Raw genomic sequence first — 17,111 nt, 5'->3', positions numbered from 1 at the left:
TATTTCAATTGCAAAAAATTTAACAAATGGTGTCATGATTGCAAATTGTGTGAAAATTTCAAATTCAAACCAAAAAAAATGTTATTATTGGCATAGCAATCCAATACATAATATCTATTAGATACAACATTTGTTGGACAAATCCAAAACCTGGCTTGTACGAAGTCACCAATAAGAGCTAAATCTAAAATATATATATAGTTTGGGCATATGTATTGATCAAGATACAACATCTAAGTCAGCATCGGCATCCGTCTCTCCATCAACCATTCCAGTATCTCCTTCAATTTGGCCTGCTTCCAAACCGCCATCTGTATCAGAGTTGTGTTTCTGATGCTCATCACCCTCACCACTTCCACTACCATCACCATCCGCACCCGTTGTGCCTTCACCGTCGTTTCTGCCCCCGTCCATGTCAGTCTCACTCGCAGGTGTCGCAATCTACCCCAAACACCAAAGGTTAGATAACAGACCAAGGTTGAGCCAGATCCATGCAGAATTATCTGCCACTTGTTCATGAAAAATGCAAAATTGAACCTCAAACATCAACTTCCCCACAAAGTTATCGTTACTTGTAATATAGTACTCCCTCCGTCGCCAAGATTATGTAAAAATTACTATATCGGGCGTCCGCCAAAATTATGTCACCTTCCTTTTAAGGCAATGGTCCCACCATCTTCTTTAATATTTTATTCTTACTAACACTCTTTATTTACAAAAAACCCACCCCAAATTCAATCTCAACCACACATCTCATAAAGTGGTGGGACCTTTCTCCACTACATCAAAATCATCACTAATTTTATTAAATCTTGTGCTCAATCAATTTTACATAATCTTAGCGGACGGAGGGAGTAATTTTTTTTGGTTGGGACTGAAGATTACAACAGACCATAAAAAAACATCAGTTATAGGACTTTGAGGCATAAAAATTTATTATGACTTATACTCTCTCCGTCCACGAAATGAGTACCCATTTCGGGACGGCACAGGTTTTAAGAAATGTATTGAGTGTGGTGCAAGTGGAATAAGGGTCCCACTTTTTGAGGATATTAATTAAAGGGTTATGTGGGGTACACTTGCCAAAAAGGGAAATGGATACTCATTTCGTGGACGGACTAAAAAGAAAATATGGGTTTTCATTTCGTGGACGGAGGGAGTAATTACAAATGACAACTGACGAGTAATATATTGGAGTAATAGGTAGACATCATATTATATAAATACACACATCTCAACACCCCCTAAAGATATATACCATAATGCTACTTTGACAAAATTTGGTGTGTGAAAATCAGTGCTGATAAGATTTTTGAGCAAGTAGTTGCTCTCCAATATCTTGTTGTATCACCGGTTAGGATTTGCAAACAGGCAATCACAGTACTTTTTCAAAATAGTGTTTTGCACAAAAATTCTTGGGTTTCGTAGTAAATGATTATGCTATTTACTTTGACCAACCACCCTTTGCTGACAGCTACCCAACGCAGCAGAATGTCAGACTGAACACTAAATTATGGAGATATGTTAAATACCTGAGTGTCTTCGACTTGCTGCACGGAACCTTTTGTCTCTTCCTTCTTGGCACGCTTGGATCGATCACCTGGTTTAGCTTGATATTTTGACCGCACATCAAGTGGCAAAAGTTCCAAGGGAACAACACCTTCAATGCCATGTTCAGTAAACTACAAAATAAAATAATTGAGTTCATCTTAAATGCTATTCTTTTCAGATGTTTGGGTACTATATCTTAACCACAAAAGGACATACTCGCGAAAATCCTTCCAGATCTTGTCGCGCAGAAAACCTCAAACCTTTCCAGCAATAAACCTGCAATAGCATTTGAAACACTTGGGTAATGTTAAAAGCAAAAGTGTTTACGGTTTAGACAAGATGAATTCTTCATAGCATTGGTGCAACCAGAAGGAGTTAGAATACTTAAAAGAGGACCTCGGAGCAAAGAAATTTGAACATATTGTGCAACATAGAGCACAAGCACTCATAAAGAAGACTAAACAAGCCAATGTGACAAAGATGAATACGAGTAAAACCCAGAAAAATTTCAAAGGAAAGGAAGAAGTAAAACTGACTCGGCTATTTTTGTGATGATATTCTTCTTCTATTCCAGCAGATTCGTCCATCTGTTGTTTACAAAATTAGAGAACAACTAAATACAATTATGCCCAAGAGCTCATTTAGAAAAAGAGGTAAGATGGACTCACATCTTCAGCCAACGGTTTCCAGTAATCCATGATGGCAGGAGTACGGACACGTTGAGGATCTGTTAGAGCATTCTGAAGAAATAAACCTTTATCACTAATAGTGGGAGTAATCATTTAACATGGTCAAAAAACACAAGAGAAACATATCTATATTTCATTACTGAGGATTATTTGACCACAAATACAGTGCAGCAGCTATCACATGATTATGCATATGTTCAGAATAGAAAGTTGTACACAAATTCTTGTCCCTGAAATCAAGTATTGAATATTGATACAGTTCAAAGAAATTTAAATTGTCATGAGGTTTGTAGGTACAAAATGATAGAAGGTACATGCATTTTCCTTTTTGTACAATACGAGTATCCTAAGTTGTATTCTTCGCTACTGGGAACAATAATCAATTGGCTCGTAGCTCAACTTCCATTAACAGATCCTGCAGAGAAATGAAGATAAGAAATCCCTCCCTCCAGCAATTCATAAGTTTGATGAGATCACTTACTTTCATCTCAGTCATGAGAAGTAGAATTATGAACTACAATAGCTTAGAATCAAAAAATTAATATTTTGATAGGTGATCAGCAAACTGACATGAGTTTTAATCGTGAAAATATTAAGAAATGGTTCCTTTCTAGAATGCTGCATTCAATCCTAGGAGTTACGTGAAATGTGGCAGGATTTATAAATTAGCAAGAGCCACAGCATTGAAAACTGAATTATAAGATAACTAGAAAAGAATAAAATCAGTACCTCAATATCTATCACTCTTTACTATGTAAATAATGAACTCATTAAAATCAATGAATCTAAATAAAGTATAAAAACGTAAAAGTTATGAGAAATTTACCGGGTTCTGATCAGCCCATTTCCACAACTGAGACAGTTCCTTATTCCCCAGTCTCCACCGAGGACGACTAATAGATATGCCCAAAGAGAGAGAGGAGGGGTCAGGTGGGATAATATTTTCAGTAACATATAAATGTAAATGTACGTCTTGGATATATTCTACAAGTCTGATCCTGAAAAGCATCACTTTAGCATCTCAGCTTTAAGTTATGCTAGTTCTCCATTATGCTTCTCAAGTGCACAAACATTATCATTACTATGTTTTGAATCAGAAGACTCTCACAGGAATAACTTAGTTCTACAATCTCTGTTTCTGTAATAGGCCCAAGTGCATATACTTCCCCATCAAATTTACTATATATCAAGTTTTCTATGCATGACTAACGTATCGGTATAACACAAATAAAGTATCATGAGCCAGCTCTTGTGGAGTGGGATACCTAATGCATGGATGTCTAAAGATAGCTATTGCCTCAGGTAACCTAATGAAGCTAATTCTGACAGAAAATTATAATAGTAGTTTATTACCGCTTCCGACCACCATCTTGAGCTAGCTTTTTCTCTACGGGTGGTTTTTCAAATGGAGGGCAACCATCACGCTTCCACCATACCTAGAGAAGGGGAATAAGATCAATTTGAAAACACAAGAGGGCATCAATAAAAAAAATTCCAAAAGTCCCATAGAAAACAGATGCAACTTGTGATACTTGCCCAGTTCCTCTCACGCTCCAAAATATGCTCAATGCTATGAAGGAATTCTTTCCCTCTAGGAGGTGTCATCTCTAGAAGCTTCTTCACCCGTTCTTCACAAGTTTTTATCTCCTCTTTCTAGAACCACAAATGGTAAAGAAATTACTATGGAATTCAGGGCACAAATGAAAATGCATACATGTGGATGAGCAAGAAAGAACAAACATTATATTGAATTATTGCAAGGCTACAAGCGCATAGCTCTTTCATGTTATGACATCTTCAACAGTGAAAAATCTGGCACATTCGTTTATAATGATTCAATATCTTAAATTTTGGACGTTAGGCATGTTCCCACATTGGTCTTTCAGGGTAATTGAAAACAATTATGGATTAGTGATGTTAAAAGATCAAAATTCAAAAAGAGTTTTGGCTCCTATTTCCCATCTTCATTCCTTCTTTGTCAGTGCTCTCTTCTTATTGTCTTTTCTCTCTCCTCGGATGTTGTAGAATTTCTACCTTCATCTCCTTCCCTTTATAGCCCCACTCCATTGCCTCTTTGACCCTACTTGCAGCCACTTGATCCCTCTCTCATTTTCCTCATTGAAAATTAACAGAGAAGTAAGAACTACTGGTAAAGATGTTCAGTCTAATTTTTGGGCATCTACACCTTTTAATTTCTACAATTATGATTCAATATTTAGAACTTAAACTAGTCCTTATCTTTTCGTTTTTTCACAACACAAAGTACGACAGTTAGATCTGTCAGTGCCAAATCACATGCCAAAAGAACAAGTCATTCTATATCTTGTAAGCATCACTTACTTGGCATATATATGTGTACAGTGTACACATCCAAATTAGGAACAACTTCTTGCCTACATCTTTCTTATAGATTATTTGACAAAGACACGTATGATGGCCTTGAAAGTTCATAGAAGAAACGAATCTAAAATATAAAAATCAAATTGGAAGGGAAAATAGAAATCCCCAGGTAATGAAGAAGGATAACAAGATTCAAATTATAAACCAACCGTTGTATCCGATGGCAAATCTTTGTCATTTTTCCCAGGGGCCTGAAGGAAGTAAATATTAGTCAAATACTTTTTAAAGATCATATATACTGTTAAAAAGGAATTAGAAATCAACTCAAAACAAAAACAAAGCAAACAAAAGCAAAGAAGAAAAGAAGCATCATCTGACCTTGCAAGATTACTAAATTTGGGAATGTAGCAACATTTGACTGAACAAACTTACCTAGAATCGGGAGCGCTTGATACAGAACAATGATGTCATGTTTAATTATCACCAATTTATTTGCTCTCAGAAATAAATGGAATTTATTACACATAAGTTTCTCTTAATAGCACATTACAGAAAGAAACATGCAGAAGGTAACCACTTGAAAATGATTTGACACTTTCCAACAATGACATATACAGCAATCCGTAATTATCTACAGAATAAATGACATTCATCCCACAGCATAGGGATTTCAAGTAGTTCAAAAAATTATAAATTATAAATTATCAATTATTTGTATATGACCTAATTGAAAATGAAAAGGCAGAAGTACCTTTAAGTAATCAAACAAAATAAGGCACTGAACCAGAATGTGTCGTCGAAAACTTGGATCTTTTAACTGTGATAAGCCAAGAATGAGAGAATACTCACAATAAAGATTATCTGTTTAAAGCAGGTTATTATATTGAAAAAAAAAATCCTATCATGCAAAACTCCCACCTCCAGACCCATTAGATTACTGCTGGTGAGATATTTTATACTGAAGTTTGACGCTTCATCCTCAAGGTTAATAGCACTGCCCTCTTCATCCCTCAGAGGCTGAGCCTCAAATGTATTCAACACGACCTAAATATCCAGATTTTGGAGAAAGCATGATGACAAATTCATGTATGGTGCAGGATGTCCTTAAGAAAATTCTAGTAGAGTTTTACCATCAAACTGGAAGTAAATTTTTGCCACTTTGTAACAGTGGAAGCTAGAGAAGCAGGATTGGAAAAGGATTCCTGAATAGCAAAGGGAGATATCAATAGTGCACAAATCAATATCAGAATAAAATATCTTGAAAATGAATCAAAACAAATAGCTCTGAGTATTTCACTTGAGCATTAAAAAAAAATCTGTATTTATTTTATTTATGTTATTAAGCGTACAATTGTTTATATCATAAAAGTGTGTAGTCTCCTTATGTGCAACTGGCATAATAAGTCATGTCAAGTCACCAGAAAATAATATCATGGTGATCAATGATCATGATAACCAAATTAAATGCAACAGTATACAAATCTCACAAGATACAAAATCAAGTCGTGTCTTCCTCATTCTTATAAATGACAGAATATGACAAAAAGGAAAAGCTGCCAACATGGCTGCCCCTATTATAGGGGATTCTATAAATAGAGTCAGACCACCTGCCACTTGATCACAGAATTTCATGTTCACAGAGGGCTATACTAATGAATTGAGTCTCTTCATCACCACACAAAACATCTAAATAAGCTTTACATATGTGATTGTTGAAGGTGTAAGTCAAAACCAAATCTAGTCCTTCCCACCATCACGAATTGTTTTCACACAAAATCTACAAATAAAAATGAAAAGAACTACTTCAATGATAATTAAGCATCCAGCTTCTAGTTCTCATACTGTTGTACTTTTCATTATTCCAACATTGGTTTTCATGCTTCCTTAGATAAATACAAGATTTTAATCAATAGAGGAAATTCCATATCAATTAAGTGAATAAAAAACTATGGAATTCAGCAGATATTGCAAAGTATGACAACCAGTCTTCCGTGTTTCATAACCAAGTTTGAAAGTTAAGAGAACATCTATTCTTGATAGGAAAGACAGATGATGATAAACTTATACACCTTTCCAGGCTAGATAAAGAACAACAACTATAATGTTAAAAAACTAATGTATATTGCCAGAGTGTTTAAAATAATAAAACAAGTATTCAAACAAGTAGATTTCACTCTTGCAAACTGACCTGTAAACTCCAAAAGGTTTTGTAAAAGTTGAAATCAATAGAACTACCTGAAAGTGAAAAAATCAATATTATAGACTTGATAGTTAAAACAAGATGAACTAAGTAACAGAATGGAAGGCATTGGAAATTGAATACGAAAGAATTACTTTCTGGAGCTTCTTTCTCATATTTGGTCTCGTTTGAAGTATTAAAAACTCCTTTGATATTGACAGCTGCCAGAAAGGTAGAGATGATAAAGTAACTGCAGATAAAAATAAAATAAAGCCAATGGAGTGACACCCTATTGACAGCAAAAACTACCTGAACGTTCTGATAATGGGAAAAAATGAGCAAGAAACATAATAATTCGTCCGCAAAACACAACATCATTTGCCTGCAAATCCATTTAAATGAAAAAATAAGCATTTCGAACATTCCACATATTATGATGTAGAAAGTCATTATCTTCAAAAGTACGTAACAAGGCAGCGTGGCAAGCGAAGCAAGGATTAGAGTGAATGTGCAGTGACTTGAATTTGAAAAAACTTTTGTAATTATTTTGTAAAATAGAGTATACGAAGGGGTAAGAACTATTGGATTTTCTAGGAATACTCCTAGTTGGAACATTCTGCCAAAAAATAATACTAGAATTTTGTTTGATAAGCTTTCAGAATAATGGAAGTTCTAAATATAAATGCACTTCTGCCACCTGTAAAATCCAAATTCAACTCTATTTTCCGATTCCGAGAGTAGATTATTCAACAGAACACAATGAGAAGCTACACCTGATACCTTAATTGCCAAATAGTAAGCCAGCATGAGGAAAAAGGAACTACATAGGAACAAGCAAGCAGTATTATGCATTTATCTCCTATTCATCTTTTATTCTACATAAATGGAGAAGATTCAACATTGGTGTCATGTATGAAAAATGAGATAGCTAAGTTTCTTAGAGCATTATGTAATTCTTGATGAGGGGGAAACAGTACCATACTACAGATGAGAGAGCTAAACAAATTTTGAAATTAAGAATGATCATCTAAATTATTTACAAGAAGTGAGGCATGGCCAAGAAATGAACACAAATTATCCAACTGAAACACCACATAGAGTTCTATAAGATGATCTATGAATAAACATAATGAGAAAGCATGAGTGTTCTCAAACCTTTGATAGACGACGAAGTAGCTGATTGCATGTTCTCAGCATAACAAGCTTCCCTCTGGCAAAGAGCTCTGGCTATGTAACACGTAAAAAAAAAAAAGAAGAAGAAGAAGAAGATAAATTTGTGGGGTAAACAGGTTACAAATCAAGAAAAAGAGGAACGTTTGTAAGATGCCGACACATTAGATAGAAAATACAAAAGCATTACTGCAAGAATAACAATACCTACCTTGCCAAGAATGTCTTGTTTACTTTCAATGTACCCAAAAATATCTTTGCAGTTCCTCATTGTAGACATCTCGGTCAAATCTTCCAAAAGCTGGAAAATCATGCCACCTTCAATATGTTCTTTCTCACAGAGGTATAATACAATGTCTGTCAGGAAGAAAACAATAGCACGAAAAATGAGAAAGCGGTAAAAAAAAACAAAGTATCTTGAGCAGTCTTTGAGGTATAATACAGATCTTAGAATTAATAACTCCATCCTTAATATAAATATGTGGAAGAAACGGGCTCTTTCACCTACCACCACTATCACTAATTCTATTGTCTAACATGATATACATAATCCTATAAACCTACTGGGCCATCAAGCAGAAAAAAAAAAAAAACAACTTACACGAAGCAGAGGGGTGAAAAATAAAAATGCCAAATAATAGGTTAGTCACATGAAAGCACACTCACCAAGAAGACGAGGAATTTGACCAGGACGTGCATCCTCATCAGCTATCGACTGACCATAATGCATAGTTGCCTCACCTGACTGAACTGCAGCTGACTGCAACAAGATGGTAGAGCATGTAAATGCTCGATTCACACAGACTACTCACACATTCTAACAATAATTAGAATGGGCCTAGACCACAAAAGTAAATTGATTACAAAACACTGGATATTTTTGAATCAGTCACACATGTTTTAGCTTTAGATAAGTTCCAATTTATAAATTGTTAACACCAGCCAATAGCTTTTGTCTAGATTAAGTTCGATTGAGTAACTAAACTTCACATAACTTACACCAAAATAGCAACTCAAAGCATCAAAATTTGATCTCTACCACTAGAAATTCTTAATAATTCATCTTGAGAATGTGTAGACCTAGGGAAATATAATGAAGAAAGTAATGCGGCTTTACCACCAATTCTTGAAGCAAAGTCCGCAGAATATTTTCCAACAACATATTTTCATCTTGAACGAGTTTCACCTGCTTCTGCAAAGAAGAAAGAATATACTCGTCTATAAACGAGGAGTTGCTACCAACAGAAATCGCTAAAACATATACCAAAAAGTCAAAGAGAAGGTTTTTATGCGTAATGCCATTAAAAATAAATAAAAAATAAAAATCAAAGACTTGTGCTTTTGGGGTTTCCCTTGGTTTCTTGACTTCGAAAATAGCATCAGCTCACAACATTCGAATTCCTCCATCTCTGCAAATGTGTGTGAGTGTTTATAAGCACAAATATATCGAACCTGGGGTTTTATAACTTGCTGCACAGTCTGGAGCGCGAAATCTTCAGGCAGCCCTGGATTCAGAATTGCTTTCCTGAATAAATCCTGGCGGCCAAATAAACCGTTCGATATATTAATTTGCAAAATAAACAAACACTAAAACGAATGTGAAGAATGAGAACGATGCAATCACCATCTTGTGATGAAGCTGAGAAATCATTCAGAGAGACCGCATTATTGTTATCGCAGCGGTGGAGGAGCTCACAAATATGAATTCACTTTCTTTCACTTATTTCTTTTCGTTTAAATTTTAATCTTAAATAGGAATGAGATAAAAAAGAGAGTTTTTTTTTTGAGTTAGTCTCTGGTGTGGTGACCGCATCTGATCCGCATTTACATACTATATAACAGAATTTCGTAAACAAAATCAAAGCTTTGATGTGGTCCTGTGGATAAGTGCGTCCCCAGCTTTTCACCTAATGGGGAGGGGTTCGAATCCCCCTTGCCCCATTTTTTTGTTTTTATTTTGGTTCTTTCTTTGCTTTTCATTGTTTTTGTTTTTTTTTTGTTCTTTTTTTTTTCCAGCTTTTTATCTTTTTCATTTTTGCTATTTTTCAGTTTTAAATTTTTTGCATAATAATAATTACTTTTTATTTGATTAAAAAATTGCTTTTTATTACGACAATAATTATTTGGCCAAATAGCTAAGAATAAAAGTTCTAGCGAGTGAAAATACCATTAATTTTCTTCACATCAATAATTACTTTTACTTACAAAAATAATTACTTGATAAAATAACTAAAAGTAAAAGTTCTTATGAACAAAAATAAAATATTATTGTGAAGAAATGCAATATATTATTAAAACATTACCTTTTATCATATTAATGGTTACTTTTTCTTAGGACAATTTTTACTTGACTAAATAACTAAAAATATAAGTTCTAATGAGTAAAAATAAACCCTAAATAATCAATACTAAACCCTAAACACCGAATACTAAACCTTAAACCTTGAATACTAAACTCTAAACCTTGAATACTAAACCCTAATGGTAATATTTACTTTTATAAAGCCTAACATATACATTTGTATGTAGAAATGTATACTTATGTCAATATAAGTATTATTCTTATCATTCAATATTTTCTACAACTTAAATCCTGAAGACTGAACCCTAAACAATGAATACTAAACCTTAAACCTTGAATACTAAACCCTAAACCTTGAATACTAAACCCTAATAGTAATATTTACATTTATAAAGCCTAACAGATATATTTGTTAGAACAAATATATACTTATGTCAATATAAGTATTTCCTATCATTCAATATTTTGTAAACCCGAAACATCGAATACTAGGGCTAAACCTTAAACACTGAATACTAATTAAATCCTAAATAATGAATACTAAACCCCTAAATAAGGAATAATAAACCCTAAACCTTCAATACTAAACCCTAATGGTAATATTTACTTTTATAAAGCCTAACATATACATTTGTATGTACAAATGTATACTTATGTCAATATAAGTATTTCTTATCATTCAATATTTTCTACAACCTAAATCCTGAAGACTGAACCCTGAACACTTAATATTAAACCTTAAACCTTGAATACTAAACTCTAAACCTTGAATACTAAACCCTAATAGTAATATTTACATTTATAAAGCCTAACATATATATACATTTGTTAGAACAAATATATACTTATGTCAATATAAGTATTTCCTATCATTCAATATTTTGTAAACCCGAAACATCGAATACTAAGCCCTAAACACTGAATACTAAACCCTAAATAATGAATACTAAACCCTAATGGTATAATATTTACTTTTATAAAGCCTAACATATACATTTGTATGCACAAAATTCTAAACCCTAAACACAAGTATTACATTTGTATACATTTGTTTATAATAATTGTTACTTTTATTCAAGTAATTATTGTCGTAATGAAAAGTAACTATTGATATGATGTAATGTAATGTTTCTAAATTATTACATTTGTTCACGGTAATTGTTATTTTTATTTATGAGAATTTGTACTTTTATTTATTTGCTCAAATAAATATTTTGTAAGTAAAAATAGTTATTGATGTGAAGAAAAGTAATGTTGTTTTCACTCGTTAATACTTTTATTCTTAATTATTTGATCGAGTAATTATTGTCGTAACAATAAGTAATTATTGTTACAATGAAATGTAATGTTTATAAATTATTACATCTATTCACGATAATTGTTACTTTTATTTATAGGAATTTATACTTTTAATTATTTAATCAATTAATTATTATTGTAAGAAAAAATAATTATTAATATGTATAAACATAATTATTGATATGTCTTATTCATGAGAATTTATGCTTTTAGTTGTTTGATCAAATAATTATTATTGTAAGAAAAAGTAATTATTAATAGGTATAAAACTAATTATTGATATGTATAATTATTAATATGCATAATTATTTCAAATAATTATTATTAAAAAAAAGCAAAAAACCATTGTAAAAAAGCGGAAAAAAAGAAGGAAAAAAAAAGAGGAAAAAAAATTCACGAAAAAAAAGAGAAAAATGAGAAGAGAAAAAGGTTGGGGGGGGGGGAGCCAGTAAAAATGGGGACCAAAAAAATAACGTAAAATAAATAAATAAAAGGAAGGAAAAAAAATCGCAAAAGTGAGGGCATTGAGGTTCGAACACTTGACCTTGGGGAAAAATGAAATACTACCGCTACACCACTTAAATCAGTTTGTCCATTTCTCTCGAAAACTGGTAGAGATATGCGTATGCGGTTAACCGCATGCAATAATTTGCGTTTTTTTTCTTTGAGAGGATAAAAAAGAGAGTTAAAATTGAAGCAAATTGGATTAGATGCATGTAAATATATATATATATATATATATATAGGGTGTGGTTCTAGAGAGAACTATATTATTTGTGAGAACGGGAGAACCATCAAATCTAATGCATCCACTGTAAAAATTAATGCATTCGCTGTTAAAATTAATACACTAAAAAAATTATAAAAAAAAAATGCTCCCTTCAGGATTCGAATCCAGGATCTGCATTCATCCAACAAGATGATGCATCCACCGTAGATCTTGATGATCGAATGGCTGAAAATGGTTCTCTGGTCTTCTTTTATTTATGGTTCTTTCTTGAACCTCTCCCTATATATATATATTTAAATTTTGGGTTAATTGCATGAAAATACACGAACTTTAGTCACTTTTCCATTCTGCACACGAACTTTAAAATTTACATTTTAAACCATGAACTTTGAATTCGTTCCAATTTTTCCTTAAAATTCATTTCCGGTCATCGGAAATCTTACGTGTCCTTAATAGTGCCAGTTGGATGTCTGACGTGTCACGACGAACACGACGTCGTTTTAATCGAGGTTGTCAAAACACCGCGTTTAGGCATGTGACGACGTCGTTTTACATAAGTCTGTCGAATTAATCTCTTAGATTAGGGCATTTGCAATTTTACAACTGTAAAAACTAAGGAGACGCCATTTTCACCGAGGGTTGAAGGTCAACAGCTACAGGGAGATCCTTGACGAAGAGGTGGTCCCAGCTTTCGTGTAATACTTTAACATCAATGGCAGACAGGTAGGTCATTTTCAACTACGCGCATTTTTTTTTGCTTTTGTCCAGTTGTTCGTAGGTAAACTCTGTAAAATTGTAGTCGATTTCCACGAATTAGGGTTTTTTTTCGTGTTTAGATGTAGGAAAATTGGAGTAAATTGGAGTAATTTTGATGAATGCAGTTAGAAATGATTAATTCCTGAAATTTTTGCTATTCTTTTAATTCTATGCAGTGACGACGAATTTGGGATTTATATACATCATGGGGGGAAATTTACTACCGTGGGGTGTGCAAGAATGTATCTTGGGGGTAAGGCAGATCTCAGCATGCAAGATAGGGATAGATTTGGTTTCTTTGATTTAGAGGAATTAGTGCGTGAATTTGGGTATGCGAGGTGGGATTGCCTTGCTTGGAAAGCACCTAGGACACTTGCATTTTTTGACATACACAATGATGCTGATGTTATGAAAATGCTTAATATAAGTCTGTGCAAGAATAAATTTTGTAGTGTGTACGTAGACAAGGGTGAATTGGGTAGTGATAAAACTGTTGAACAGGGGAGTGAGAAGCCTTTACAATTGGGGAAAGAGAATGCAGGTGAAGTGGGGAAAGGGAAGACAGTAGGAAAGGGAAAAGAGAAGTTGAGTAGACCCGAGAAGAAGAAGGTGAATAAGCCAGTGGGAACTTCTCCCATTACTAGAAGTAAGAAGGTTATGGATGAAGGACAAGGTACTGTTTCAGTAAGAACCTCTCCTATAACTAGAAGTAGGAAGGTGTTAGGATTGGGAGAGAATAGTTTGCCAGTGGAGACTACACCCAAGAAAAAGGGTAAGGAGAAGCAGGTTACTAGAACTTTAGTTGATGAGCCTATTATAGAAACAGACCCTGAGGATAGTGATTACATTCTTCCTGAGGATGGTGAACAGTATGAAACAGATGATTCATTAGGTGACAATGAACTGGGCTCTGATGATGAAGAGTATAGGGATGCTAGATTGAACCTAAGACTAGTGGAAGGGGTAGTACAAGAAAGAGAAGAGGGAGACTTGCCAGATGATGTATCTATGAGTGAGGGTAGGAGTGCTGATCCAAGGGGTAGTAACACTGAAGGAGATGAGGGAATGCTATCTGATTACATTGTATCTGATGGAGATGTGGTGTCTGATTCCACAGATGAGGAAGAAGGACCTAAGAGATTGCCTAGAATCATGTATGACCCTAGGTGCAATCACAAGGACTTGATAGTACAGATAGGGCTAAGGTTTGAAAATGGTTATCAATGCAAAGAAGCTCTTAGAAGCTGGGCTATACTGAAGGGTTATCCTATTCGGTTTAGGAGAGTTAGTAAAAAACAACTAGATGCTAAGTGTAGACCACCATGTATCTGGAGGTGCTATGGGTCTGACATCAAAGACCAATGTACTTTTGCTGTGAAAGTGCTTGTTGGTGAGCACACCTGTCCTTTTGACATTCACAACAAGTTGGCAGATTACAAGTGGTTAGCAAAGCAATACATTGAGGTTTTCAGATTGAGGCCCTGCATGCAGGTTCAGGAGATGGTATTGGATGTCAACACTAGATTCTCTATACAACCCTCTTTGGGGAGACTGTATAGGGCAAAAGCTCATGCTTTAGAGCTCTTAAGGGGGTCAGTTAAGAAACACTACAATTCATTGAGGTCTTATATGTCAGAGTTGATGAGGGTGGATAAAGAAGGGAGGTTTGAGCTTCTATTAGGTGATGATTCAGTATTTAGGGGGCTTTATATTGGCTTCAGTGCATTAAGAAAGGGGTTCATGGAAGGATGTAGGAGAATAATAGGACTTGATGGCTGTTTTCTGAAAACCTATTTGGGTGGACAACTTTTATGTGCAGTTTCTAAGGATGGAAACAATCAGATGTTTCCAATAGCCTGGGCTGTTGTAGAGGCTGAAAACGAAGAGTGTTGGAGTTGGTTTATAAAAATCTTGCTTGAGGACTTGGGTGTCACAGATGGTTTGGGGATCAGCTTCATATCTGATCAACAGAAGGTAATTTGTCTATTTGTTCATGTTGTTATATTATATCAACAGACTGCTTGAGTACTAACAACATTGTTGTAATGGTCTTTTGATAGGGACTACAAAATGCAGTGGCAAGTCTTGCACCATTTGCTGAACATAGAAATTGTGCAAGACATGTCTACTGTAACTGGAAGAAAACACACAAAGGAGCAACACTAAAGAATCTTTTTTGGAGAGTAGTACGTGCATCATATCAACAGGAGTTTGACTTAGCAATGGAGGAGATGAAAGCTGAGAGTCAGGAAGCACACACAGATTTTATGAACAGGGAATACCACAGGTTTTGTAGATGCTTTATCTCTACACATTGTGTATCTGATATGGTTGATAATAATGTCTCTGAGACATTTAATGGCTATATAGTGAAAGCTAGGGCTAAGCACATAATCACCATGTTAGAAGACATTAGAGTTGCTGTAAGGGGGAGACAGTACAAAAAGCTGGGGTTGGTGACTGATAGTACTGAAAAAATATGCCCAAACATAAGAAAAAAACTTGACAAACTGAGATATGATGCCAGAATGTGCCAAGCCTATCCTGGTTTAGGTGGCAAATTTGAAGTAAGTTGTTATGATGATAGGTTTGTGGTTCAGTTAGGTGAAAAGCATTGTAGTTGTAGGCAGTGGGATATCAGTGGGATACCTTGCAAGCATGCCATAGCAGCCTTGCATTTTATGAAGGAGGAACCCACAGAGTATGTGCATGAATGCTACTCTGTGGAGAAATACTTGAAGGCTTATGCATATGGCTTAGAGCCTATCAATGGGGAAAAAATGTGGCCAAAGGGTGTTGGTTATCCAGTGCAACCTCCATTGATTAGGGCTATGCCAAGAAGACCAAAAAAGAAGAGGAGAAGAGATGTAGATGAGAGGGATCCAAACAACAACACACGGCTGAAAAGAATTGGGATTAGGATGACATGCCAAAACTGCCTTCAAGTTGGTCACAATGCAAGGTCTTGCAAAAACGAAAAGGTGGACAGAGAAGAAGGAAATCAGGTTGGATTATTAACTTAAATTTGTAATCTGCCATTGTCTTAATTTTCTTACATGATAAATGATTGAATTTTACAGAAGCCAAGAGGTAGGCCAAGGAAGCATCCTCTCACATGCAGTGAGAGGCCTACAAAGGAGAGGAAGCGGCGCACCACAAAGAAAAATGCTACATCAGCCATGAATGAAGACACTGCTCCAACTCCTACCTCAACTGATCCTGCTTCTACTGGTCCAGCCCCCACCAACAACACATGCAAATGCTTCCACAAGCACAATCATGAAAGAAAGAAACACGGCCTTAAAAGGACTTGGGGTATATGTTGCTCAAGGGACAGGGAACATATATGTCAATGTATGTTCCAAAAATCATTTCAAAATACTTCCTTCACTTCATTTGCTACCATTTGTACTAACTCAAATTTATTGCTTATGTAGATGTCTTCAAGGAGTGCCCGAGGAACTTTCGTGCCACCCCGTCCCAACACAAGGTCTACAACCAGTGGAAGCCAAGCATCTGGAGTAGGATCCTCCAACACACAATCTGCTCCAACTGCCCCAACAGGGTCCGCTCCAACACAAGAATCACAAGGAACCTAAGCACTAGATCAGTCCATTTTGTGTTTGTAAAATGTTGATGAAACAAATTCAGTGACTGTTTGCAAATGTTATGTACTATTAACTTATGAATACTGTTGTGTTTTTTGGTTGGCAGATCATCTTCTATCAATGAATCCTTATTTCAGTCACTATTTCTTATTGGCAGATGATTTGTTTTTTGTTTGCAAATTATAGTGTTAAACACAAAATGGCCATTTCACAGGCTTCAATATTCCACCAAATTCTGCTAATGTCATTACAAAGGTTCAAGATCATACAAAATGTCATGGATTAAACTACAATCTATCTAAACATTAGCCCAACAAAATCAAAGAAAATGCCATCTCCACAACCTATCTAAACATTAGACCTAACACAATCACCAAAAGCCCAACAATGACAAGGCGTTGAACTACAATTTGTCTCTCAATTCCCTTCTTTGCAGCCTCCAGAATGGCGAGTTGCACTCTTACCTCATGATTATGCTTCAAGAAGA

At 34.9% G+C, this 17,111-nt stretch overlaps 1 protein-coding gene across 2 annotated transcripts; it reads right to left on the bottom strand.

The window, feature by feature from the left end:
* Positions 1 to 63: 63 nt before the first annotated feature.
* On the bottom strand, positions 64 to 9,698 carry LOC131022455 (THO complex subunit 1-like). 2 transcript variants are annotated; one of them, XM_057951940.1, is made up of 21 exons: positions 9,554 to 9,698; positions 9,382 to 9,465; positions 9,047 to 9,121; positions 8,596 to 8,689; positions 8,141 to 8,286; positions 7,915 to 7,986; positions 7,069 to 7,141; positions 6,915 to 6,980; positions 6,769 to 6,815; positions 5,711 to 5,782; positions 5,499 to 5,624; positions 5,332 to 5,397; positions 4,790 to 4,831; positions 3,777 to 3,893; positions 3,594 to 3,676; positions 3,067 to 3,133; positions 2,220 to 2,291; positions 2,088 to 2,138; positions 1,768 to 1,827; positions 1,533 to 1,682; positions 64 to 441 (listed from the first exon to the last, which is right to left on the bottom strand). In XM_057951940.1, exons 1-21 carry the CDS (start codon positions 9,578 to 9,580, stop codon positions 220 to 222), a joined length of 1,812 nt encoding a protein of 603 aa, XP_057807923.1. In that variant the 5' UTR covers positions 9,581 to 9,698; the 3' UTR covers positions 64 to 219. The 2 variants fall into 2 exon arrangements, with proteins under 2 accessions (XP_057807923.1, XP_057807924.1); XM_057951941.1 differs by lacking the exon at positions 4,790 to 4,831.
* Positions 9,699 to 17,111: the final 7,413 nt, after the last annotated feature.

Source organism: Salvia miltiorrhiza, chromosome 4, assembly GCF_028751815.1.
Source record: "Salvia miltiorrhiza cultivar Shanhuang (shh) chromosome 4, IMPLAD_Smil_shh, whole genome shotgun sequence".
Classification (NCBI taxonomy): domain Eukaryota; kingdom Viridiplantae; phylum Streptophyta; class Magnoliopsida; order Lamiales; family Lamiaceae; genus Salvia; species Salvia miltiorrhiza.
The sequence above is the reverse complement of the archived record's forward strand: the minus strand, read 5'-3'. Positions and strand labels throughout refer to the sequence as shown.

Excerpts from the sequence above, each read along its gene's own strand:
- LOC131022455 (XM_057951940.1), bottom strand. The coding sequence starts at position 9,580 with ATGATTTCTCAGCTTCATCACAAGATG. Across the intron at positions 7,987-8,140 it reads AACAAGACATTCTTGGCAAG|CCAGAGCTCTTTGCCAGAGG; the intron begins GTAGGTATTGTT and ends CGTGTTACATAG. Across the intron at positions 1,828-2,087 it reads ATCATCACAAAAATAGCCGA|GTTTATTGCTGGAAAGGTTT; the intron begins GTCAGTTTTACT and ends ATGCTATTGCAG.